This window comes from Oryctolagus cuniculus, chromosome 10 (assembly GCF_051225735.1).
Source record: "Oryctolagus cuniculus isolate XC-2025 breed Fujian yellow rabbit chromosome 10, ASM5122573v1, whole genome shotgun sequence".
Classification (NCBI taxonomy): domain Eukaryota; kingdom Metazoa; phylum Chordata; class Mammalia; order Lagomorpha; family Leporidae; genus Oryctolagus; species Oryctolagus cuniculus.
In genome coordinates this window covers 93,441,905-93,469,231 of record NC_142876.1, presented here as the reverse complement: position 1 = coordinate 93,469,231, position 27,327 = coordinate 93,441,905, and the positions used below count along the sequence as shown (strand labels likewise).

The window sequence follows — 27,327 nt, the reverse complement described above, 5'->3', positions numbered from 1 at the left end:
GAGAGGTCATCCATCCTCAGGTTCATTCCCTAATTGGCCACAAGGATCGGAGCTGTCCTGATCCGAAGCCAGGAGCAGGGAGCTTCTTCTGGGTCTCCCACATAGGTTCAGGGGCCCAAGAACTTGAGCCATCTTCCACTGCTTTCCCAGGCCATAGCAGAGAGCTGGATAGGAAGTAGAGCATCCAGGACTCGAACCAGCGCCCATATGGGATGCCAGCACTTCAGGCAGTGGCTTTACCCACTATGCCACAGTGCCGACCCCAGTCTTTTAAGTTTTTAGTAATTTATTTTCATTTTATTTGAAAGCCAGAGTGACAAAGAGATTTTCCAAGGGGCATCTTAACTGCTGCACCAAACATCCACCCCTGATTACATTCTAAGTTTCATTTTTCTTTTCAACCTTCTCTGTGTCTATTCTGCGTTACCTCTTTGCCTGTGTAGGGAGATACAGGTAATTTTCCTTTTTTTTCTCTTGTGAGCTGGCCAACAAGAAAGACTGTACAATGAATATGTCTGGACTGCCACTTGGTACATGGAAAAAATTCTAGCAAATGCATATTTGTAAGACCTTTAAGTGATAGGTTTGTAAATTTCATTTCAGTTTATGTGTGAGATTTCATTTTGGTGAAAACATTTCACCACATTTTAATGTATTTTCTTACAGCATTTGAATCAAACTTCGTATTTCCCTTTTCAGTGGTACGATTTTAAAATTCCAGCTTCTGAAACATGTCGTGCTTTTCTAGATACGACGGCGTGAAGGTTATATATAAATGATTTTATATTGACCATCCATATTAAAATTAAGTTTGTATACTTTAAGAAACAACTAAATTCTTGATGGCAAAAGTGAAGAAGTCATAGGTCTCTCTATTTCTAGTGACTCCTACTCCAGTTCATCCTACACACAGCTGCTAGATCATTTGAGCTATTAGAATAATCTTGTGAAAACAGTTTTTTTCATCAAATCCTTCTGTCATCAAAGCCTTCTATCTTATTTATTTATTTATTTATTTACTTATTTATTGACAGGCAGAGTGGACAGTGAAAAAGAGAGACAGAGAGAAAGGTCTTCCTTTGCCGTTGGTTCACCCTGCAATGGCTGCCGCGGCCGGCATGCTGCAGCCGGCGCACCGTGCTGATCCAATGCAGGAGCCAGGTACTTCTCCTGGTCTCCCATGGGGTGCAGGGCCCAAGCGCTTGGGCCATCCTCCACTGCACTCCCTGGCCACAGCAGAGAGCTGGCCTGGAAGAGAGGCAACCGGGACAGAATCCGGCGCCCCGACCGAGGCTAGAACCCGGGGTGCCGGCGCCGTTAAGCGGAGGATTAGCCTAGTGAGCCACGACGCCGGCCAAAGCCTTCTATCTTAAGATATCTTAATTCCTTAGTCATTTCCAAGGTCCTCTCTTTATGAGACCATTGTCTGTTGTTGTTTTTAAGGGAAAGAGTTTATTGGGGGAAAACCCAAGCCAGGAACCAGAAACTGCAGTTCGGTCTCCCATGTGGGTAGCAGGAACTCGTGTACTTAGCTATTATCTGCTGCTTCCCAGATGCTTTATCAGGAAGCTACATCAGAAGTGGAGTAACTGAGACTCACAGTAGCAATCCAGTGTGGGATGCTGCATCCCAAGTGGCAGCTTAACTCGCTGCACTGTACCTGCTCCATAACCATAACTATTTTGTACATGTTGATGTTGTAAGCTAAGCTATAATTTTGCTGAACTAACTGGCTTCAAAGCTTTCTTGGAGGTTCTATGGGATTTCCTTTACATAGGATCATGTCATCTGTGAATAGACATAGTTTGCTTCTTCCTTTTCAATTTGGATGTCTTGCCTGTGGTTGGAACTTCCAATACAATGTTGAATGGTGAAAGTGATATCCTGTCTTATTCCTGATCTTTGGCAGCTTTCAGTCTTCCTCCATTAAGTGCTATGTAAGGTATGGATTTTCATAAATGCCTTTATCATGTTGAGATAAAATCCTAGTTTATTAAGTTTTATCATGAAAAGATGTTGCATTTTGTCAAATGCTTTTTCTGCATCAATTGGGATGAATGTGAGGGTTTACTCCTTCTTTCTACTAAAATGGTGTAGAGTATTGATTGACTTTCTTAAGCTGAGCCACCCAGGGTAAATTCCACTTTTCATGCAATGCCAGCCACTTTTCAGGCTCAGTGAGTTCTGAATCAGGCGAAACAAAGATGAGGGACAGGCATTGTGGTACAGTGGGAATAGCTGCCACTTGGGACACCTGCACCATGCCAGAGTACCGGTTCAAGTCCCAGCTCCTCCGCTTGTGATCCTGCTTGCTGCTAATGCATGCTGGGAGGTAGCAGATGATGGCTCAAGTACTTGAACCCCTGGCACTCACATAGGAGTCTGAGGTGGAGTTCCAGGCCCTGGCTTTTCTTTTCTTTTCTTTCTTTTTTTTTCTTTGTTTGTTTGTTTGTTTGTTTGACAGGCAGAGTTAGACAGAGAGAGAGAGAGAGAGACAGAGAGAAAGGTCTTCCTTTTTCTGTTGGTTCACCCCTCAAGTGGCCGCTACAACTGGCACGCTGTGTGGATCTGAAGCCAGAGCCAGGTGCTTCCTCCTGGTCTTCCATGCAGGTGCAGGGCCCAAGCACTTGGGCCATCCTCCACTGCCTTCCCGGGCCACAGCAGAGAGCTGGACTGGAAAAGGAGCAACCGGGACAGAATCTGGCGCCCCGACCGGGACTAGAACCTTGGGTGCCGGGGCCGCAGGCGGAGGATTAGCCTAGTGAGCTGTGGCACCGGCCCGGTTTCCTTTTTCTTAATCTCTTTTCTCTTCTCTTTTCCTTTCTTTATTTTTGTGGTTTTGATTTTATTTGAAAGGCACAGAGACAGAGAGATCTTCCATCTGCTGCTTTAGTCCCTAAATGCCTGTAACAGCTCAGGCTCAACCAGGTAAAAACAGAAGCCTAGAACTCCATCCAGATCTTATATAGGTGGCAAGGACCAAAGTATTTGCAGTGTCAATCACTGCCTCCCAGGTTACTCAGCAAACAAGAAGGTGGAATCAGAATAAGAGTCAGGGCTCAAACCCAGATATTCTGATATGTAATATAGGTGTTCCAGGCAGTGTCTTTTATTTATTTATTTATTTATTAAAGATTTATTTATTTACTTGAAAGTCAGAGTTACACAGAGAGAGAAGGAGAGGCAGAGAGAGAGAGAGAGGTCTTCCATCCACTGGTTCGCTCCCCAGTTGGCTGCAACGATTGGAGCTGCGCCAATCCGAAGCCAGGAGCTTCTTCCAGGTCTCTCACGCAGATGCTTGGGCCATTTTCCACTGCTCTCCCAGGCCATAGCAGAGAGCTGGATCGGAAGTGGAGCAGCCAGGACTTGAACCAGTGCCTATATGGGATGCTGGCACTGCAGGCATCAGCTTTACCTGCTACGCCACAGTGCCGGCCCCCATCAGTGTCTTAACTGCTGTGCCAAACATCTCCCCTCCACACCCTCCCCATTTTTTCCTAATTTTTAAAAATTTTTTCATTATGGGGCTGGCCTTGTGGCATAGCAGATTAAGCCTCTGCCTGTGTCGCCAGGTTGAAGTTCCAGCTGCTCCATTTCCAGTTCTGCTAGCTGCCTGCTGATGTGCTTGGGAAAGCAGTGGAAGATGACCCAAGTGGTTGGGCTCCTGCTGCTATATGGGAGCTTTAAAAAAAAATTTCCCTTTTTTTATCTTTTGTTTCTTTGAAGGTATTGTTTGTTATATTTAATCACTGTTGTGTTCCTTCTAGGTTGTATTCATTTCTGAAATGAATTTCTCCTCTTATTTCTATTTTTTTTCCTGAGTTTTCTCATCTTTTCTGGAGTTTTGTAGTTCTGATTTATATTGCTCTTTCATGTTTTGAATTATTTTCCTAATGTCTTTTAGCTTGATTTGAAATAGAAGCTTATAGTTTTGATCTGTTCTCAAGGTCTGTCTTTGATTATGTGTAAAAATGTTATTTTACTCCTTATTCTCTCTTTAAAAAAATAACTATGGGATATGACCTTGATACTTTTCTGTTGCTTATTTTTATGTGGAATTAGCTTTTCCTGAACTCTGAAAGCAGGTCATGTTTCAGGATAACTTTTCTAATTCTCAGAGCTCCCTCTTTTGTGTGTGTGTGTGTGTGTGTGTGTGTGTGTAAAATGTTTAAAATTATAATTCTTTATGCGTCTCCACTTTTGTCTGGACCTTGTCTTGCTTGTCTATTGTCGTTGGTGTGTGCTTAATTTTGATTCTACTCCCAGCAGCTTTTCCCTCAGTATGGAGCCCAGTCCTGCAAGATGGTTTTCGTTGGTAGGTTGGATTTTAAGATTTTATATGGCACAGACTGAGCCTTTTTCACAAGATTCCTTGCACTACTTGTGATTGGATTGAACTGAACATTTTCCTTTTTGAGCTTTCCATCTCAAACTGGTCTCCGTACTATCCAGTGAATACCTAGCAGTTATTTTAATGTTCTCCTCAAGTCCTTAAAGTGCCCCACTGCTTCTCTATGTATACTTCCACACAGATGCTGATTCTACGCAGGTCTTGTGGCTGTTGGTGGTTTTTCCCACTCATAATTTGAGGCGTGTATGGATGACATGTCTCCCACTTTTATTGTGAATGTTGTCCATGGGATTTTGGTTTTGTTGCCTTAGTCATTCTGATTTTGTATGGTGACTTAGGTAGTAAAAAAAAAAAAAAAAAAATCTGTGCTGTCACGTGACGGTTAATCAGAATCTAGCCTGTGTTTACAGTTGAAAAGCTCCCCTATATGGCTAATTTGTAGCCTCTGACATATGGCAAGTTTACTATGTTGTGCTTTGTTCTCAAGCTTTAGCTCACATGTTGTTCACATTTTGGTGTTTGGAGATTGCAAAGCCTATCAGTGTAGTCAAGATTAAGAAGGAGCAGTTTATCCTGGCAATGGAAAAGAAAGTATTTGCAGACTGTAGCAAAGTTGAAAGTTGTGCAAAGTGATTGTTAAACACGTGCATGCTTAATCTATAGCAGGCACTTTTTGAAAGCCAGAGAATAAACTATGCCATCTCTTCAGTGCTGTCCCTTTGTCATTGAAATTAATCAAGGAAAAGTGAGTAATAGGATAGGGACAAACCTTTCAATTTAAGGTTCACCATTAGTGCTTTGGTTTTGGTAGTTTAAAGTTTATTCAGGGAAGAACAAGGAGTTGATTGAACAATTAAAGCTTGAAAACAATGAACATGCTGCTGTTAAACTTTGACACAAGCCACAGAGGCTTTTGTAAATGCAGGGCTCCTTGTACACCTGCCCAACGTCATAGTGAATGTCTAGTGGTTGGTGCAAACACGGGAACTGCTAGGGTATTCTGTAGGCTATTGGGAAAGCAACATACTTCAGGCTTTCAACAGATTCTTAGTGTGGTTACCATGGGTTTCTTTTAAGGGGGAAGAAGAGGTCTGACAAGGTTTGAAAGTGACAGAATCAACTAATGTACCTACTTACTGGAATTTCATACAGCAACCGTAAGCATAGTATCTTTCCAGCTCCTTGCAAACAAGTTGACATATTTATAACTTTAGGCACCTAACCTAGCAGTAAGTAGAATAGCTTCTGGGCAATGTAAGCTCACTAATGGCTGACTATTTTACCACAGTGTAAAGCCATTATTTGTAATATCAATTTCAAAACAGCCAAAGACCAAAGGTTAAATCATATCAGTGAAAATATTTCCACAGGGAACTAAATGCAATGCAGTCTAGCTATATACACAAGTGCAGAGGTCACAGGCATGAGTGAAGGTGAGTGTGACTGGGAGGGATGATGGTGGAAAAAGTGGAAATGATTGAGTTCAGAGAGGGAACCAGGAGCCAGATCGTATTAGGCTCTGTAGGATGCAGTGGTAAGTAAAAATTTTTGGGTTTTATTCTAAAGTATTTGGAAGCCAAAAGCTTTGCTAGCCAGTACTGGACCTTATTTCATGTATTTTTTTTTATTCTGTTCTTTGTCATGTTTAGAAAAAGAAAATGCTAGTTGCAGCCCACTTAAATTGTCTTAATCACCCCAATGGATCATTTAGAGATTGGAAACCACTGTGAATCTAGTATAATCTTCTATGACTTGCAGACACATATACTGAAAATAACCATATCAGAATCTAAATATTGCACATTTTCCAAGAATGTTTATTTAAAAAAAGATTATTGCTTTTAATTTAAAATATTGCCTGTTCTTATTTCTCTGCTATGAAATATTAAGGCCTGTGAATTTTAAATTGACTTGAGAAATTATCAACACAATCTTCTTTATGATCTGTAATTAAATGTACAAACTGCTAACCAAAGTAACAGTTGGTCTGTTTTGAACATAAGTAAAGCATAAGTCATTTATAGACGGCTTGGTGACCTTTAAATTGTCACCTAGGAATTAATGAAATGAAATGTCATTTTCACATTTTCTACAAATTGCTTAGTCTCTTGTTGTGTTTCATTTGGAAGAGCTTGTGGGAAGAGTGAAAGTAAATGAAACATAAAGGTCAGAGTGAAGTAATGGGGTAAAATGGCCCTTTTAATTCGCTTTGAATCCTTGCTCTGTTACCTTTGGAAAGTTATTTAACATGCCTAGCCTTACTTTTCTCATGTTTAATTGAAAGTAATGATATCCATATCATAGCTTTATTGTTAAGATTGTGAGGACCTGATGGCATAAAGTATATTTTAGTGTATGTTAGATGTCTTCTTTGCAGTCAAAACATGTTCACTGTGATATGCTACTGGAATAAGTAGGCCTGGAGAGTATGGAAAAATGAAATAAGTGAATTAGTACTTTTTTCTATTGGTTGTTTTCTTCCTAGCAAGTCAATTGTGTTATCCTGGTTATTCCCAATTTCCTTTAAGACTGTTAAATGTTAAGGAGGTTCCTTTGCCTCCTGCTATCCTTTCCCTTTTAAAGGAAGAAGATAAGTTGTGAAAGGTTGGGAGGCAGCCAAGATGTAGTACTTTCTGCAGTATTTTAGTTCTAATGTCTCAAATCTGCTTGATCACAAAGAATTTATTGAAGATGTGTCAGTTCTGATTGCAAATTGTGTTAGCTAATTTATATATATTAATTATTGATATTATTAAAAGCCATTTGCCCTTGACTGGGCAATAAAGATAGTTTCCTTTAATTTAATAAAACATTCTGGAAATAAAGTTACAAAGTCAAAGTGAGATGGAAAGATAGAATTTTGTCTAGCTGGCTTTTTAAAAAAATAATAGCTTTATTTAAGGTAGAATTTATGTACTATAACACTCTCTTATTTTTAAAAGGTTTGTTTATTTGAAAGTCAGATTTACAGAGAGAGAGGGAAAATGAGAGACAGAGAGTGCTTCCATCTACTGGTTCATTCTCCAAATGGCCACAGTGGCTAGGACTGGGCCAGGCCGAAGCCAGGAGTTTATCTGGGTCTCCCCATGTGAGTGCAGGGGCTCAGGAATTTGGACCATCCTTTGCTGCTTTTCCAGGCACATTAGTAGGGAGCTGGGTTGGAATTGGAAGAGCTGGGACTTGAACTGATGTACATATAGGATGCTGGCACTACAAGCAGTGGCTTAACCTGCTGTGCCACAGTGTCCACCCCTAAAATTGTCGTTTAAAGTGTACAACACAGTGGTTCTTGGTATATTCACAGAGTTCTGCTATCATCACTATTAATTTTAAATTATTTTCATCACCCTGAAAAGAAGCCTTGTACCCATTAGTATCCATTCCCCATACCTTATCCCATTAAAATCAATAATATGCTTTTGTTTTTGTGGACTTGCCTATTCTGGATGTTTCATATAGATGAAATCATATTTTTGTGTTTGTGTGTGATTGGCTGCTTTTACTTGGTGTAATATTTTAAAGACTTGTCCATCTTCTGGTATATATGATTACTTCATTCCTTTTTTATTGCCACATACTAATCCATTGTGTGGTTACACCACATTTGTTCATCTATTCATCAGCTGGTGGACATTTGGGTTGTTTTTACTTTTCTGCTGTTGTGAATAACATTGCTGTAAACATTTGTTTATGAGTTTTGGTGAGTATATAGGTTTTCCATTTTCTTGGATATATACCTAGAAGTGGAATTCCTGAGTCATATAATGTTTTAACAGTTTGAGGACCTAACAAACTTTTTTCCAAAGCAGTTGTACCATTTTGTCTGACTGGATTTTATCTTTTTAAGGAGTTCTTAATTTTTCTTTTATTTTGAGAGGCAGAGAAACAGACAGAAAGGCAGAGCCCCTATTGCTGTTTCACTCCCCGAAATGCCCACAGTAGCTGGGGCTGGATCAGCCCAAAGCTAGAATTCAGTCCTACGGCCGGCACCACAGATCAATAGGCTAATCCTCTGCCTGCGGCGCCGGCATACCAGGTTCTAGTCCTGGTCAGGGCACCGGATTCTGTCCCGGTTGCTCTTCTTCCAGTCCAGCTCTTTGCTGTGGCCTGGGAGTGCAGTGGTGGATGGCCCAAGTGCTTGGGCCCTGCACCCGCATGGGAGACCAGGAGAACCACCTGGCTCCTGGCTTCGGATCAGCACAGTGTGCCGGCTGCAGCGCTCTGGCCGCAGCAGCCATTGTGGGGTAAACCAACGGAAAAGGAAGACCTTTCTCTCTGTTTCTCTCTCTCACTGTAACTCTGCCTGTCAAATAAATAAATAAAAAATAATTAAGTCCTGATCTCCCACATAGGTGGCAGGGATCCAGCTACTGGAGCCATCACCTGCTGTTTCACAAGGTCTAGATTAGCAGGAAGCTAGAGTTGGGAGCCTGAACCAAGAATCAAACCCAGGCACTGGGGCCAGTGCTGTGGCATAGTGGGCTAAACGCCAGCATCCCATATGAGTGCCAGTTCTAGTCCTGGCTGCTCCTCTTCTGATTCAGCTCTCTGTTGTGGCCTGCAAAAGCAGCAGAAGATGACCCAAATGTGCCATGTGGGAGACCAGAAGAGGGGCTCCTGATTCCTGGCTTTAGGGTCATTGCAGCCATTTGGGTAGTGAACCAACAGATGGAAGACCATTCTTACTGTCTTTCCCTGTCTGTCTGTAACTCTTTCTCTCAAATAAATAAATAAAATCCTTTTTAAAATTCCACTTAGGCATTTGATTCGGTACTTAAGATGCCAACTAGGAAGTCCAAGTCCCATATCACGGTGCCTAGGTTTTTTTTTTTTTTTTTTTCCCCAGGCCATAGCAGAGAGCTGGATCTGAAGAGGAGCAGCCGGGATATGAACCGGTGCCCATATGGGATGCTGGTGCCACAGCTGGAGGCCCAACCTAATATGCTGCAGCATAGCCCTCCTAGCTGGATTTTTTATCACCTAATTTTAAGGTTTTAATTTCACATATTTTGATAGACAACCTTAGCTAAAATAAGTAACTTGAATTGATAAGGGGGAAAAATCCACATGAAATATTTGCAAAGTTGGAAGTACTTTCTCTTGAAAGTAGGCTTGAAATTATTATTAATCTTCAATTTGTTGTTGTTGTTGTTGCAGTTTTATCTCCAAGACACTAAAAGTAGTAATGGTACCTTTATAAATAGCCAGAGATTGAGTCGAGGCTCTGAAGAAAGTCCACCATGTGAGATTCTTTCTGGTGACATTATCCAGTTTGGGGTAGATGTGACGGAGAACACACGGAAAGGTACGGGTATGGATCAATTTTTCATATTTGTCTCTTGAAAATTGTTTGTTTTTAAAATTCTGTTACTTAATTTTATAAAACATGTTTTTATATGCTTGTAAAAGCTATTTAAGTATAGCATTATGTGCCATGAAAAGTTGAAAGTTTCCTACTTTCTCTATTGCTTTTCAAAAATTTTATTTATTTCTAAAGTTTTGTTTATTATTTATTTGAAAGAAAAAGATGTCTTTTATACTCTGGTTCACTCCTCAAATGTCCACAACTTCTGGAGCTGGGCCAGGCCAAAATCCAGGAGCCAGGAACTCCACCCAGGTCTCCCGCAGGGATGGTAGGGACCCAGTACTTGGGCCATTATCTGCCTCCCAAGCACATTCACAGGAAGCTGGATCAGAAGTGGAGGTGGGTCTCTAATCACAGCCACTCCAAGTAATGTTTTAACCTCCTGTACCACAAACACCTAATCCTAAAATTTTTTAAATTCTGAAATGTTAATTAGTAAATTATGATCTTTATCACATGAAAACATGGGCACTGCTGTGTCAGTTAAGCAGTTGGCAGCAATGACAATATATATTCAGGATATTGACCACAGGATAACAAGACTGGCTTAGTGATAAGTTTGGAAGCAGGTAGATCCAGCATTTGTTCGCTTGACTCAGTGATATAATCAGGCTTCCAGGGTGTTTTTTTCTACTGTCTTTTTTTTTTTTTTTTTTTTTTTTTTTGACAGGCAGAGTGGACAGAGAGACAGAGAGAAAGGTCTTCCTTTTGAAGTTGGTTCACCCTCCAATGGCCGCCACAGCCGGCGTGCTGTGGCCAGCGCACCACGCTGATCAATGGCAGGAGCCAGGTACTTATCCTGGTCTCCCATGGGGTGCAGGGTCCAAGCACTTGGGCCATCCTCCACTGCACTTCCCTGGCCACAGCAGAGAGCTGGCCTGGAAGAGGGGCAACTGGGACAGAATCCGGCGCCCCGACCGGGACTAGAACCCAGTGTGCCGGTGCCGCAAGGTGGAGGATTAGCCTAGTGAGCCGCGGCGCCGGCCTCTACTGTCTTTAACATATCAGTTTGTTGAGCTTTTACTTATTGCCTCATGATCAAAAGGTGATGGTTGTAGCCCCAGGCATTGTTTACCTCACACTAGTGTTCCAGTGATAAAAGATGAAGTGAGGACAAAGTGCCTTTTTGTTTGGCTCTTTTTGAGTTGATAGAAAAATCTTTTAAGGAGTCTTCCTAGCAGATTTATTTTATCTCACTGGCCACATGGGTAGGTCACTTACCTCACTGGTCACGTGGGTAGGTCACAGAAATACCTATAGCTACCTGCAGCTACAAAGAAGCCTGGGCACATTTGTGATTGACATAGTTAAATTTTGATATATCCCTTCAAGTTTTGTGTACATTGTTGCACCAAACAAAATCAGAGTTCTGTTAACACGAAAGAAGAGGGAAAGGTTGTGGAGGCAGCTCATAGAACTTATCACAAGTATAAAATAAAATTTCACATTTCTCAGTTTTTTTTTTTTATTTTTTTATTTATTTATTTATTTTTTTTTGACAGGCAGAGTGGACAGTGAGAGAGAGAGACAGAGAGAAAGGTCTTCCTTTGCCATTGGTTCACCCTCCAATGGCCTCCACGGCCGGCGCACCGCGCCGATCTGATGGCAGGAGCCAGGAGCCAGGTGCTTTTCCTGGTCTCCCATGGGGTGCAGGGCCCAAGCACCTGGGCCATCCTCCACTGCACTCCCTGGCCACAGCAGAGAGCTGGCCTGGAAGAGGGGCAACCGGGACAGAATCCGGCACCCCGACCAGGACTAGAACCTGGTGTGCCGGCGCCGCTAGGCGGAGGATTAGCCTAGTGAGCCGCGGCGCCGGCCATTTCTCAGTTTTTGAAACTAGAAGATCTCTAGCTAAATAAATGCATTTTGGTCTTACTAATTCTGAAGCTTCCTGGCTTTATCTAATTTACTGCCTACTTTATGACTGTAACATTGTATCATTGAATTTTTTTTAAAGATTTTTTTATTTATTTACTTGATAGGTAGAGTTACAATGTGAGGGAGAGACAGAGAGAAAGGTTTTTCATCCATTAGTTCACTCCGCAAATGGCCGCAACAGCCAGAACTGCGCTGATCCGAAGCCAGGAGCCAGGTGCTTCCTCCCTGTCTCCCCTGCAGGTGCAGGAGCCCAAGGACTTGGGCCATCCTCCACTGCTATCCCAGGCCATAGCAGAGAGCTGGACTGGAAGTGGAGCAGCTGGGACTAGAACAGGCGCCCATATGGGATGCCGGTGCCGCAGGCGGAGGATTAGCCCACTGCACCACAGCGCAGGCCCCTCACTGAATCTTAAAACTTCATGTGTAGAAACTGAAAGTGTGTGGTCCCACTATACTAATTTGATATAGACAATGGAACAACTTGTTCCATTGTTTCTCTGAAGATACTGTGATCTGGTGATAACATTAAGTCAACAGATTGACATTTTACACAACAGAGATAATGGTGGTGATGATGGCAATGTAATATAATGATACTTATTGCTGGTATGTGTGCTCATATGCATATTGTGCATATACTTTCATTAGTGCTACAACAGTAGTAGTATTTTTACTGGGTTTTGTTGACATCCTCAGGAAGTTCACTTTTGATATTTGAATTTGGATAGGACCAAAGTCTTAGGAATTTCCATTTACAATTCTAAAATAGAAAGATTGAATTTTGATGCAAAATGCTGACTACTCCACTTATGGATATCCATACTTGGAATAGCTGTACTGGGTATATTCCTTTAATGACTGTTGCCATATTATACCTCCTGTGGTACCAACTCATTCAGCAAGCATCAAATTGAGCTCAGTATATGAAGCACCAGTTTTGAGCAAACCACAGAGATGAATTTAATTATACTGTCTTTTTCTTCAAGGACTTTGTCTTCTTGACTTTCATTTCCTAAAAAGCATTATTAGCTATTAATTGATAAAAGTATGAGGTAATCAAATACATTTAGAAAATATTTGGTTAACCTTAGGTATGTAGAACTTCTCAGGGTCTAATATCCTACCGTGTTTGCAGATTTCTAAATAAGCTTAAACCATAAGTAACCTTTAGAGAATGCAGCTCTTTCAAACCTCCTTACCACTCTTCCCATCTGTTTGTGAGGGCTACTCTTTTAGAAAGTGCTGTAGAAAGCTGAGAGGTTGTTTCTGATATTCAGGGTTACTGTTAGTGTAATATTATTTCAGCAATATAATATTCTTGCAAACTTTTTTTGAAAATTTATCATTTATGGAAACTCTAAGGAAATTAAGAAAAATTCTTCATTATTTAAATTTTTGGAGTTTTTTTTTTTGTATTTATTGGCTTCAGAAAGTTGACATATGTTATCCAAAGGCTTTTTTGGGGATACAGGTGTATCACAAGTTAAGTTAAGCTCTTGTTCTGTACTAAATAATATTTATACCACTTGGACAATATTCCTGAAATTATACAACACTGCTGTATAACCCTGGGATAAAAGAAGAAACAAAATGGATAATTTTAAACTGAGAAGAGGGAAGGAAATTTTTTGAAGGTTTCTTTATTTTAATCTTGCTTTTATTTATTTATTTTTAAAGATTTATTTATTTGAAAGGCAGAGTTACAGAAAGGCAGAGAGAGAGAGAGAGAGAGAGGTCTTCCATCTACTGGTTCACTCCCCATATGGCTGCAACAGTTGCATCTGGGTCAATCCAAAGCCAGGAGGGAGGAGCTTCTTCCAGGTCTCCCATGTGGGTACAGAGGCCCAAGGACTTTGCCATCTTCTGCTGTTTTCCCAGGCACATGAGCAGAGAGCTGATCAGAATTGGAGCAGCTGGGACTCAAACCGGTATCCATATGGGATGCCAACATTGCAGGCAGTGATTTTACCTGCTATGCCACAGTGCCAGCTCTTGAAGATTTCTTTATTAGGAAGCAGAAACAGAACTCTCATCCACTGATCATTCTGCAAATGCCTACAATGGCCAGGGCTGGGCCAGAGCTGAGCCAAGGCTGGACCTGGAATCCAGTATATAATCTAGAAGCTGGAGTCTAAAGCCAGAGCTAGGAATTGAACCCAGGTACTCTGATGTGGCATGCAAATGTCTTTTGTTTTTCAAAGATTTATTTTATTTTACTTGAAAATCAGAGTTACATACAGAGCAAAGGAGAGACACAGAGAGAGAGAGACAGGTCTCCCATCCGCTGGTTCACTGCCCAGTTGGCCGCATCAGTCAGAGCTGTGCCTATCTGAAGCAAGGCACCAGGAGCTTCTTCCGGGTCTCCCATGGGTGTGCAGGGGCCCAAGCACTTGCGCCATCTTCTATTGCTGTCCCAGGCCATAGAAGAGAGCTGAATCGGAAATGGAGAATCCAGGACTCGAACCAGCGCCCGTATAGGATGCTAGCTCTGCAGGCGGTGGCTTTACCCTCTAAGCCACAGTGCAAGCCCCACAAATGTCTTAAATGCTAGGTCAAAAACCTCCTCCTGGAAAGGACTTTTTTTTTTTTTTTTTTTTTTTACAGGTAGGGTTATATACAGGGGGAGAGAGAGAGAGAGAGAGAAAGGTCTTCCCTCTGTTGGTTCACTCGCCAAATGGCCTCTATAGCTGGCACTGCCACTGAAGCCAGGAGCCAGGTACTTTCTTTCCCCTGGTCTCCCATGTGGGTGCAGGGCCCAAGCACTTGGGCCATCCTCCACTGCCCTCCCGGGCTGCAGCAGAGAGCTGCACCAGAAGAGGAGCAACCGGGACTAGAACCCAGCACTTATATGGAATGCTGGTGCCGCAGGCGGATGATTAAACAAGTGAGTCACGGTGCCAGCCCCACCCTGCCTTTTTTTTTTTGGAAAGGACATTTTTTGTTTTTTTTTTGTTTTTTTTTGTTTTTTTTGACAGACAAAAAAAAAAAAAAAAAAAAAAAAAGACACCAGAAACAGGAATTCACAATAAATTAAATCTTATTTTTAAAAATAGATAATTCATTGTTATTTAAATTATTCCGAGCATAGATAAAAGTGGAAAAACTCAAAATCTTTTGAAGTTTGCATATCATTAATGCCAAAATCTTATAAAGATATAACATGGAAAACTAAATCATTTTATTATGATAATTTGCTAATATTTTAATTAGAATGTTTGATCAAGTTAAAAAGATGATAGATAAACAACAAAATGGAGTTTATTCCAGGAATGCAAAGGTGATTCAGTATCAGAAAATCTATCAACATGGTCCACAAACTGAAGTTGAAAGACTATATGGCTTGGGCCAGCTCTGTGCAGTGGGTATAGGTGCTGATTCGAGTCCTGGCTGCTCCACTTTTCATCCAGATCTCTGCTGTGGCCTGGGAAAGCAGTGGAAGGTGGGCCAGACCCGTGGGCCCCTGCGTCTGTATGGGATACTCAAAGAAGCTCCTGGCTCCTGGCTCCTGGCTTCGGATTGGTGCAGCTCCAGCCGTTGCATCCATCTGGGGAGTGAACCAGCGGATGGGGGACCTCTCTCTATCTTTCCATCTCTCTCACTCTCCTTCTCTCTCTGTGTACCTCTTTCAAATGAATAAATAAATCTTTAAAAAAAAAAAAGTCTATATGGCTGTTCAAGCAATAATTTTATATGACCAGTAGCTGTTAAAAAGACATTTAACCAGGGGCCGCCGCTGTGGCGCAGCGGGTTAACGCCCTGGCCTGAAGTGCTGGCATCTCATATGGACACTGGTTCTAGTCCTGGCTGCTCCTCTTCCGATCTAGCTCTCTGCTATGGCCTAGGAGAGCAGTAGAAGATGGCCCAAGTGCTTGGGCCCCTGCACCTACGCAGGAGACCCAGAAGAAGCTCCTGGCTCCTGGCTTTGGATCGGCGCAGCTCTGGCCGTTGCGGCCAATTGGGGAGTGAACCAGAGGATGTTAGATCTCTCTCTCTCTCTCCCTCCCTCCCTCTCTCTCTCTCTCTCTCTCTCCCTCTCCTCTCTCTGTGTAACTCTGACTTTCAAATAAATAAATAAATAAATCTTTAAAAAGAAAGATATTTAACCAAATTCATAGGTTACTGCTAATAAAAATTCTTGATAGGATGGAAAGAAAATTAAGGGGGCTGGCATTGTGGGGCAGCAGGTTAAGCTGTTACCTGAGACAATGCCAGTATCCCATATGAGTGTCAGTTTGAGTCCTTGTGGTTCAAGACCTGGCTTTACTTCAGGATCCAGATTCCTCCCAGTGCTCCTGGGAAAGCAGCAGGAAATGGTACAAGTGCTTGTTACTCTTCCACCCATGTGGGAAACCTGGATTGAGTTCCAGGATCCTGGCTTCTGTCTGTCCCAGCCCTGGCCATTGAAATGGCCATTTGGGGAGTGAACCAGCGGATGGAAGGTTGATCTCTTTCTGTCTCTCTCTCTCTCTCTCCTCCCTCTCCCTCTCCATCTTCCTCCTTCCCTCCCTCTCTCTCCTTGTGTAACTCTGCCTTTCAAATAAATAAAATAAATCTTAAAGAAAAAAAATGGTGGCATGATTTAAAAATTGTCATATAGCCATTAAAAATAGCAAGTTAAAATTACATGGACTTCTGTAAGATATATTGTAGATTAAGAAAATAATCCATTATTTTTAATAATTTCATTATTTAAAAGTTTCATCATTCCATATAAGTGTAAATATGTTTATGTTTGCATATGATTATATGAACATTCTAGATGTCAGTCAGCATCCAAGGGTGTTGGTGGAAGGGAAAAATAGAATGTAAGAAACAGCCAGATTTAAAGGGATAGAAGAACTAATAAACACTAAAAAGTCTTCCAGTATGTTATGACACTTATATATTGATGTAAAATGATTTATGGGTATAAAATGTATAACATTTTCTGATAAGAGAATACTTCAGAAACTTCACAAATGAAATTAAATGTTCATTTTTATTCAAAACTATTTTGAATTTAGTTTCATTTTTTCATAATAGGCATTTCCCACAGTTTTCTTGAAGACCTCTAGTATTCATGGGTTTCCACATTTTTTTGCACCGAAATAAGTGTTTCTTAATTCTGTGTACTTTTTTTTTTTTCTTTTTGAGAAGCAAAGACAGAGATAGAAACAGAGAACCAGAGAAACAGTTTGGCTCCCCAGTGCCTGCAGCTGGCTGAGGGAGTCTCCCACAAGGGTGGCAGGAATCTAAATGACTTGAGCCATCACTGCTGCCTCCCAGGGCCTGCATTAGCCGGAAGCTGGAGTGAGGAGCTGAAGCTAGGACTAGAACTTGGGCACTCTGATGTGGGATGCAGGCAGTCTAACATCTTTTTTTTTTTTTTTTTTTAAGATTTTTATTTATTTATTTATTTGACAGGTAGAGTTACAGACAGTGAGAGAGAGAGACAGAGAGAAAGGTCTTCCTTCGTTGGTCCACTCCCCAAATGGCTGCGACAGCCGGAGTTACGCCAATCCGAAGGCAGGAGCCAGGTGCTTCCTCCTGGTCTCTCATGCGGGTACAGGGGCCCAAGCACTTGGGCCATCCTCCATTGCCTTCCCCGGGCCACAGCAGAGAGCTGGACTGGAAGAGGAACAACTGGGACTAGAATTCAGCGCCCATATGGGATGCCGGCGCCGCAGGCGGAGGATTAACCAAGTGAGCCATGGTGCCGGCCCCATAACACACGTCTTAACCAGTGGGCTAAACACCGACCTCTCCCTGAAATTTTTGAAGTATCCTCATATATATTAAAAAGTGATATGAGCCTAGAGCCACTGAACCTATCAGTTCATATTATTATTTTCTTTAAATGTCCAAAACAATCTGGTTTTGATGTTTGGCTTTCCATTTAATGTGGCTGATATGGCATATTCAAATAACCCACCCTATAGATATAAAATTCTATATACAAATAGGCTGATATTCTAATAGATTTTGTAAAAGAAGGGAAGGGACAAAGAGAAATAGCCAAAGCAACCCAACTCTGTTCTCTAACCCTCAGACTGCTCAGATGGAACATGAAATCTCTGGTTCCCACACCATTATGGTAGCTCTCTGTTGCGAAGCTTGAGGCAAGTTAATTCTATAAACTTCACATATAATCCCAGACAGCTCATCATTCTAGGTCCTCTTCACCAGTATCTGTTACTTACTTAAAGCTCCGTGAATAGAGGGTCTGTTATGACCAAGTTAAGTGCTCCAACTACACTGAAATTACTTTCACTTCTCTAAATAGTCTTTACCTTTTCTCGGTTTCAGGCCCTTTCAAGTGGTTTTTCATTTGCCTGGAAACTTTTCTGGATCCCACAAGGCTAGACACAATGCCCCCTTTATGCCTTTGTCGCACCCTGCACTCTTCTCATTTATGTGTTCGCTTCCCTCACTAACTGTAAATTGTTCAAGAGCAGCCAGTGTGTCTGTTCTTCCTTGTAAAATCTCCACACTCAGCCTGGCATATATGATTGAATAAATTTCAAAATGTCCCATGAATCTTCATCTGCCTTTTTACATAAGTTCTTTGTATGGCAAATGCTGCACGTTCTCTATGTGGAAGTTAAAGTCTGTCTGAACTTAAAATAGTGATTACTGAAGACTGGGAAAGGTGCGAGAATGTGGTGGTTAAAGAGAAACTGGATAATGGTTAACAAAAGTTGGCACAGCTGTTAAGCTGCCACTTGGATGCCCGCAGTCCATATCAGAGTGCCAGGGTTCAAGTTCCACCTCAGTTTCCAATCCAGCTTCCTGCTAATGTGTACCCTGGGAGGTACCAGGTGATGATTCAACTTATTTTGCCCCCTGCCACCCACATGGGAGACCCTGATAGATTTGTGGGCTCTTGGCTTTGGCCTGATCTAGTGATGGCTGTTGAGGACATTTGAGGAGTGAATCAGTGAATGGAAGATCTCTCTCTGCCTCTGTCTTTATTGCTCTGCCTTTCAAATAAATGAAATTTAAAAAAAATAGAGATAACAAGTTCTAGTGTTCCACAACACAGTGGGGTATAATTCACACTAATATATTATATAAATATCTGTATAAAGAAGTGATTGGTAGACTGCAAACATAAAGAAAAGATAAGGTAGTAGAAATGTTAATTGTCTGATTTGGCTGTTTTACACTTTATGCTGTATATGTGTATTGAAATACTGTATTATACCCTATAAAATGCACAAGTATCACATATAATTATATTTTTTAAAAAAAGAAAAATTCTATCACGTTATCTCAACCAAGATTTTGACATCCTTCTTTATAATCCCTAGAGGTTTAATGTGAGGATTGGGAGTTGTCAACCTTATTACCCACTACCCTTTTTATTCTTCTATCACATAATCTGTCTAAGCTTTAATTCCCTTATCTTATAAAATAGAAATCCTGATCTTTCTGTCTACTTCAAAGGGTCACGGTCCAGTGTTCAGGGTGAACATTGAAAAGTATGTATAAAGTGCTCAGCTCAGGGCCAGGCTACTATTATTATTACTAAGTCCCTTGTTAATCATTTGTACAGTCTGTTTGCCATAAATTCACCTCCCTTTCTCAGTAGCTTCAATTCTAGGCTCCTCTGTCTGTCCTTTGGAACTCATCATTGGCCATCAAAGGTTCTCTTAACCAACTTCTACTTTGCAACTGCTAGGGGAAATGACAAACTGATTGAGCACAGAATGTGCCAACTTTACAAGAATAACTAAGGGAACCTTACCCATGTCACAGCAGTCTTCTTCTGTTCATTTTAAAGGTAGATTCTCAACTCAGGTTGGGCACCACAATCACCTGCAGTGCTTTGTAAAACTGCTGATGCCTGAATACAGCCTTTGGTCCTAAGAAGGAGCATTGCTCAATGTGGAGCCTGTTGTGTTAGACAGCTGGACTTAAAAAGCTCTGCTTGATCAAATTCCTAGCAACAGCTGTCCTCAAGTCCCAGGATTCCTTACTCACCTTGTCTGCTGTGAATCTGTTCCTGCTGGCTCTGTATCTGTACCTCCAGCTGCTTGCTGGTTGTTTCCTCTTGAATGTCCTGCTGTTTCTTTGTAATTACATTGTTACAAAGCTTCATTTCCCTTCAAGACATTTTCTGTTTTTCCTCTTGCTACTCTAGAGTTAAGATAAAGTGACTCCCTAGTTGTGGCCATCATACTCAGCTCACCTACTGCCTTTGGAATATTCTTCTATTACAGTTTTATTATATCTTTTCCCTGCTTTTAGAAGCCTTAAATGGGTGTGCCATACTTCAGAGTAAAGCCTGAAATGCTTACTTGTACACTTGAGACTCAAAAATGTAGACTCAGTTCAACCTTTTCATTTTATTTCCCATTGTTCCTTAATGTGTGTTAAGCTGTTCAACTGGATTGTTTAGAGATATGACGACACCCAGAAAAGATTGTTTTGAATCATGGCACTGCCGCTTAACCAAAGATGAGATCTCAAACAAATTACTTTAGCCTTTTTGTTTGTTTGTTTTGTTTTGTTTTTTACCTAAATCACCTCATCTGTGAAATAGGACATCAGAATAACTATTTACATGGTTAATTATGAATAGTTAACATAGATTGTGTTTTTAGCATGGAATTTGACACCAGAAGGGCCTTGAAATGTAGATCTTTACTGCTATCTCCGGTGTCCTCCAACTGTGCTGCTTGTATATACACTCTCATTTTCTTCTCTTTTCTGTTTATTGATTCGTGCCATTCTTTGTGCATTTCCTTCCATTTCCAGCTTTCACATTCTATTCTTTTTGTAAAACCTTCTTCTAACTGTGCCTTCCAAATTCGCCAAGTGGTTTGCCCTTCCTGTAGCACTTAGGATCCTTGTTTCCTACTCTTTGTGTAGGTGGTAGGTATTTGTTTGTTCTTTCTGAATTGGAAGTTTCTCAAAGACAAGATTCTAGTCATAATCATCTTGGTTTCTCATCATTCCCCCAGACTGCCTCGTAACCAGTGAAGTTCTTAGTGAATATTTATTTAGCAAATAGGTAAACCCAGAAAACCATCCCCATGGGTGAGTCAAGAAAGAAAAAAAAAAAAAGAGTAATATCACTCCATAGTATACTTTAAGAAGTAAAGTAAACAAATGCACATACCTGAAGAATTCCTTCCACCAAATAGAAACAAGACTCCTTGGAGAACTAGTTGAATCTAAAACTAGAGCAAATTGAATCTGCAACATTTTGTCAGCCAGGAAATCATCTAAGTTCTTTTGAAAGGACCCCTAGGAATTAATGGGAATGGATCTCTACTGGTTATCAGTGGACAATTTGAGCATCAAATAATAAGCATTGAATTGAAATATATGTAATATGTTCAAATTCATGAATTTACAATGATATTTAAAAGGGGTGAAAGTATCTCTTCACCTTTGGAGGAGCTTAGAAAACCAATTTACCATTCTGAAAACATGTAAATGGAGAGAATAAAACATTTATGCTGCCTTTCCTGTAAGAATTATGCCTGAGGTAAACAAGTAGTTGGAGGAGGCAGAGCTTTTTTAATGGCTAAACTACAGTTTATAAATGAAGATAGAAAGAATATCAATTTTCCAGAAATTAAAAATGAAAGAGTACTTGTCTAGTGAGCTAACTTTCCCTGCCTCTTTTCTAGCTCTAAAAACAAGCAAACAAACAAAAAAAAACAGCCTATTTAGAAGCTTTATAAAGCCAAAAGTTCATGATTGGAAGTTCTTATAACTTTTATCTTTGATTATAGTCAAGATAATTAATGCAGATAATTCCACAGTCTAAAAATGTTAACACCTCTGACTTAGGCCTTGGCTTTTTGGACATTTTTTGGTCTTATTCATTGTCTTTCCTGTTGCTGCCAATCATTTTAAGAAATCCTTTATACTGCTCTCAAGTGTTGAAGAGTATTAACCTTCCTGTTCAATTTAGAAACAGAAATAGAGCCAGAATATGAAGAGCCAGACTGTAACATAGCTCCACAGATTCAGTATCCCAGTCCGGGGGCCCAAAGAGGTTTTGTTTGTTTGTTTGTTTTTTGTTTTTTAATTTATTTGACAGAGTTAGACAGTGAGAGAGAGAGAGAGAGACAGAGAGAAAGGTCTTCCTTCCGTTGGTTCACATCCCAAATGGCCGCTAAAGCTGAAACTACGCCAATCCAAAGCCAGGAGCCAGGTGCTTCCTCCTGGTCCCAAAGAGGTTTTTTAAACTTATCAAAGTGAACTCAGGTCCTCTAAATGTTTGTGTGACGAGGCAGTAGAAAATGTGGCTGCATAGCACAAAGTAAATGGATTAACCCAAAAGCAAAATAGATGGTCTGTATAAAATAATGAGGGGTAGGTGTGGGATAGGACCCAGACAAATGGCAGTCAACTCATGTAGTCTTCACTCTGATTTTTAATAGTTTCCTAACTATAGCAGGTAATTGCAGTTTGCTCTTCCATAGATACCTCATTTCCTTAATGCAGACACATCTGTTTGTCATGTTTTAACATTTCTGGAATTTGCGTGGGTCTATGTTCCAGTGTCCTTATCTGGAGAAGCTGTTTAGATTGTCTTTAAATTAGGTTCTGTCTTTGGATCCTGGAATACAGTAATAGTAGTGTTTCCTGGCAATGTTTGGGAGCAAAATATGTTTTAAAACTGCTTTATGAAATGCTGTAGAGCAGTATTTTCTTGATAATATCAGTTTCTTGGTAAGTATTTCTAAAAGGGGATCTGGGGAGATTCCGTGGTCAAGTAAGTTAGAAAAATGTATCTGAACTTTTAGAGCTGCATCATAGACAGAAGTCATTTAGCTCCTGAGAAAACCCATGGTTAAAACAAAAAAATGGGGCCGGCGCCGCGGCTCACTAGGCTAATCCTCCGCCTAGCGGCGCCGGCACACCGGGTTCTAGTCCCGGTTGGGGTGCCGGATTCTGTCCCGGTTGCCCCTCTTCCAGGCCAGCCCTCTGCTGTGGCCAGGGAGTGCAGTGGAGGATGGCCCAGGTGCTTGGGCCCTGCACCCCATGGGAGACCAGGAAAAGCACCTGGCTCCTGGCTCCTGCCATTGGATCAGCGCAGTGCGCCGGCCGCAGCGCGCCGGCCGCGGCAGCCATTGGAGGGTAAACCAACGGCAAAGGAAGACCTTTCTCTCTGTCTCTCTCTCACTGTCCACTCTGCCTGTCAAAAAAAAAAAAAAAAAAAAAAATGGGACCGGCGCTGTGACGAAGCAGGTTAATGCCCTGGCCTGAAGTGCTAGCATCCCACATGAGTGCCAGTACGAGACCTGGCTACTCCACTTCCAATCCAGCTCTCGGTTGTGGCCTGGGAAAGCAGTAGAAGATGGCCCAAGTCTTTGGGCCCCTGCACCCGTGTGGGAGACACAGAAGAAGCTGCTGGCTCCTGGCTTCTGATCGGCGCAGCTCCAGCCGTTGCGGCCAATTGGGGAGTGAACCATTGGATGGAAGACCCCTCTCTCTCTCTCTCACTTTCTTTCTCTCTCTCTCTCTCTGCCTTTCCTCTCTCTGTGTAACTCTGACTTTCAAATAAATAAATAAATCTTAAAAAAAAAAAAAGTTAAACTTCTTTAATTGATTAAATTCCAAACTTACCTGACCCTCAAATCCTTCTTTGTTAACAGCTGCTGGTACTGTGTTTTGGGAAATGCCACTATGTACAGTTGATGAGTTTAAGTACTAAAATAAGATAATTTTGTTAGAATGTTAATATTCTTGCCTTTTGCAAACCAATATAATGCTAAGATTTCTTTGTGTGTGTGTATCTTTCTGTCATGACATCTTTTGAAAGGTGGGGTTGTCCAGATTAATTTTTCAGTTTTTCATACATGGTCTTTTAATTTTTTTTAAACTACTTTGAATAGTGCAGAAACCCTGTACTGCCTAGTTAATATTAACCTTTGGTTCACTTTATAAATTTTTCTATAAGTCTATTTGCTGAACTTCAGGGTGATATATCTGATCAACAGTATTTCTAATGTAATATATCATAAATTGTCAGCTCTGGCATTGCATTTTTTTTTTAAGATTTTATTTATTTATTTGAGAGGTAGAGTTACAGAGAGAGGGAGAGACAAGTGAGAGAAAAGTCTTCCTTTTGTTGGTTCACTCCCCAGATGGCCGCCAGGCGCTTCTTCCCAGTCTCCTATGTGAGTGCAGGGGCCCAGGGACTTGGGCCATCCTGCACTGCTTTCCCAGGCCATAGCAGAGAGCTGGACTGGAAAAGGGGCAGCCAGGACTAGAACCGGCGTCCATATGGAATGCCGGCACCACGGGTGGAGGATTAACCTACTGCGTCACGGAGTTGGCCCAGCACTGCATTTTTATTCTGTAGTTCATCCTACCTGTTTTTCTTTTCTTTTTTAAAGGTTTTTGTTTTTTGTTTTTTGTTTTTTTTGTTTTTTTAATTTAAAGGCAGAGTTGCAGAGAGAGAGTGCTAGGCCAGTGCTGAGCCAGGCCAAAGTCAGGAGCCAGGAGTTTCTTCCGGGTCTCCCACATGGGTGCAGGTGCCCAAGCACTTGGGCCATCTTCTGCTTCTTTCCCAGATGCGTTAGCAGGGAACTGGATGGGAAGTAGAGCAGCTGAGACTTGAACCAGTGCCCGTGTGGGATGCTGGAACCACAGATGGCAGCTTTACTTGATATTCAACAGTGGCAGCCCCACTTGTTTTTCAAGGAAAAAAAAAAAACTATTACCAACTCAAATACAAAAGGGCTCCAAAAATTACATGGACAATTGAGCTTTTTTTTCTTTTTTTAAAATATTATTTATTTATTTGAGAGGTAGAGTTACAGAGAGTGAAAGGGAGAGACAGAGAGAAAGGTCTTCCGTCTGTTGGTTCGCTCCCCAAATGGCCCCAATGGCCAGAGCTGGGCCAATCCAAAGCCAGGAACTTCTTCCAGGTCTCCTATGCTGGTACAGTGGCCCAAATACTTGAGTCATCTTCTGCTGAGTTTCCAGGCCATATCAGCTGGATCGGAAGAGCAGCTGCTGGGTCTTGAACCGGCCAGTGCTGCAGGTGGAGGCTTTAGCCCACTATGCTAAGGTGCTGCCCCTGACAATAGAATTAGAAGCTAAGGGTGACATATCTGAGTGCTTGGGTTAAGTCCTGGCTACTCTGTTTCTTTTCTCTTTCTTTCTTTCTTTCTTTCTTTCTTTCTTTCTTTCTTTCTTTCTTTCTTTCTTTCTTTCTTTCTTTCTTTCTTTCTTTCTTTCTTTCTTTCTTTCTTTCTTTCTTTCTTTCTTTCTTTCTTTCTTTCTTTCTTTCTTTCTTTCTTTCTTTCTTTCTTTCTTTCTTTCTTTCTTTCTTTCTTTCTTTCTTTCTTTCTTTCTTTCTTTCTTTCTTTCTTTCTTTCTTTCTTTCTTTCTTTCTTTCTTTCTTTCTTTCTTTCTTTCTTTCTTTCTTTCTTTCTTTCTTTCTTTCTTTCTTTCTTTCTTTCTTTCTTTCTTTCTTTCTTTCTTTCTTTCTTTCTTTCTTTCTTTCTTTCTTTCTTTCTTTCTTTCTTTCTTTCTTTCTTTCTTTCTTTCTTTCTTTCTTTCTTTCTTTCTTTCTTTCTTTCTTTCTTTCTTTCTTTCTTTCTTTCTTTCTTCTTTCTTTCTTTCTTTCTTTCTTTCTTTCTTTCTTTCTTTCTTTCTTTCTTTCTTTCTTTCTTTCTTTCTTTCTTTCTTTCTTTCTTTCTTTCTTTCTTTCTTTCTTTCTTTCTTTCTTTCTTTCTTTCTTTCTTTCTTTCTTTCTTCTTTCTTTCTTCTTTCTTTCTTTCTTTCTTTCTTTCTTTCTTTCTTTCTTTCTTTCTTTCTTTCTTTCTTTCTTTCTTTCTTTCTTTCTTTCTTTCTTTCTTTCTTTCTTTCTTTCTTTCTTTCTTTCTTTCTTTCTTTCTTTCTTTCTTTCTTTCTTTCTTTCTTTCTTTCTTTCTTTCTTTTCTTCTTTCTTTCTTTCTTTCTTTTCTTTCTTTCTTTCTTTCTCTTTCTTTCTTTCTTTCTTTCTTTCTTTCTTTCTTTCTTTCTTTCTTTCTTTCTTTCTTTCTTTCTTTCTTTCTTTCTTTCTTTCTTTCTTTCTTTCTTTCTTTCTTTTCTTTCTTTCTTTCTTTCTTTCTTTCTTTCTTTCTTTCTTTCTTTCTTTCTTTCTTTCTTTTTCTTTCTTTCTTTCTTTCTTTCTTTCTTTCTTTCTTTCTTTCTTTCTTTCTTTCTTTCTTTCTTTCTTTCTTTCTTTCTTTCTTTCTTTCTTTCTTTCTTTCTTCTTTCTTTCTTTCTTTCTTTCTTTCTTTCTTTCTTTCTTTCTTTCTTTCTTTCTTTCTTTCTTTCTTTCTTTCTTTCTTTCTTTCTTTCTTTTTTCTTTCTTTCTTTCTTTCTTTCTTTCTTTCTTTCTTTCTTTCTTTCTTTCTTTCTTTCTTTCTTTCTTTCTTTCTTTCTTTCTTTCTTTCTTTCTTTTTTCTTTCTTTCTTTCTTTCTTTCTTTCTTTCTTTCTTTCTTTCTTTCTTTCTTTCTTTCTTCTTTCTTTCTTTCCTTTCTTTCTTTCTTTCTTTCTTTCTTTCTTTCTTTCTTTCTTTCTTTCTTTCTTTCTTTCTTTCTTTCTTTCTTTCTTTCTTTCTTTCTTTCTTTCTTTCTTTCTTTCTTTCTTTCTTCTTTCTTTCTTTCTTCTTTTTCTTTCTTTCTTTCTTTCTTCTTCTTTCTTTCTTTCTTTCTTTCTTCCTTCTCTTTCTTTCTTTCTTTCTTTCTTTCTTTCTTTCTTTCTTTCTTTCTTTCTTCTTTCTTTCTTTCTTTCCTTTCTTTCTTTCTTTCTTTCTTTCTTTCTTTCTTTCTTTCTTTCTTTCTTTCTTTCCTTCTTCTTTCTTCTTTCTTTCTTTCTTTCTTTCTTTTTCTTTTCCTCTTTCTTTCTTTCTTTCTTTCTTTCTTTCTTTCTTCCTTTCTTCCTTTCTTTCCAGGCAGAGTGGACAGTGAGAGAGAGAGAAACAGAGAGAAAGGTCTTCCTTTGCCATTGGTTCACCCTCTGATGGCCGCCACGGCCAGCACACCGCGCAGGAGCCAGGTATTTACCTGGTCTCCCATGGGGTGCAGGGCCCAAGTACTTGGGCCATCCTCCACTGCACTCCCTGGCCACAGCAGAGAGCTGGCCTGGAAGAGGGTCAACCGGACAGAACTCCATCTTCCTGCCAATTTATAAACCTGGGAAGCAGCAGATGATGGCTCAAGTACTTCAACCTCTACCACTCATGTGGGAGTCCTGAATTGAGTTGTGAGCTCCTTGCTTTAACTTGGCCCAACCATTGCTCTTGTGAGCATTTGGGGGAGTGAACCAGCAATGGAAGATGCCTCTCTGTCTACCTTTCAAATAAAATGAAGCTAAATAAGTTAAAATCAGTTGTTAAAAATTAATAAAATAAAAAAGGTACTGGTTAGAAGCCCCATTTGAAATTGAAGTGCCTGGTTTCAAGTTCTGTACCCCACCTCACCCCCATTCCAGCTTCCTGCTTATGTGTACCCTGCAAAGTAGGTGATGGCACAGGTAGTTGGGTCTCTGCCACCTATGAGACCCAGTTGAGATCCTGGCTTCAACTTTAATCTGGCCCTGCCTCAACTATTGTGGGCATTTAGGGAGTAATCCAAAGGTGAGTGGGAGCTCTCTTTCTCTCCTTTTGTCTCTCTCTGTGTATTTCTCTCTGCCTTTCTAATTAATAAGTGAAAGGTAAGTTTATTTTGCTGCAAAAAATTGCACACTACAAGGTCTTCAAAAATTCACGGAAAATGTATGCAATGAAAAACT

The 27,327-nt window shown here is 40.5% G+C and overlaps 1 protein-coding gene across 46 annotated transcripts in view; it reads left to right on the top strand.

Moving 5' to 3' along the window:
• SLMAP (sarcolemma associated protein) overlaps nt 1-27,327 on the top strand; it is a 169,138-nt gene that overhangs the window by 59,887 nt on the left and 81,924 nt on the right. For 28 of the 46 annotated variants that reach the window (NM_001082348.2, XM_051851069.3, XM_051851070.3 and 25 more), the window contains exon 2: nt 9,509-9,656. In NM_001082348.2, coding sequence (NP_001075817.2) covers nt 9,509-9,656 — 148 coding nt within the window. Of the gene's footprint in view, nt 1-9,508; nt 9,663-27,327 lie in introns of all 46 variants that reach the window. The other 18 variants (XM_008260463.5, XM_070049775.2, XM_008260465.5 and 15 more) reach the window with 1 other exon arrangement.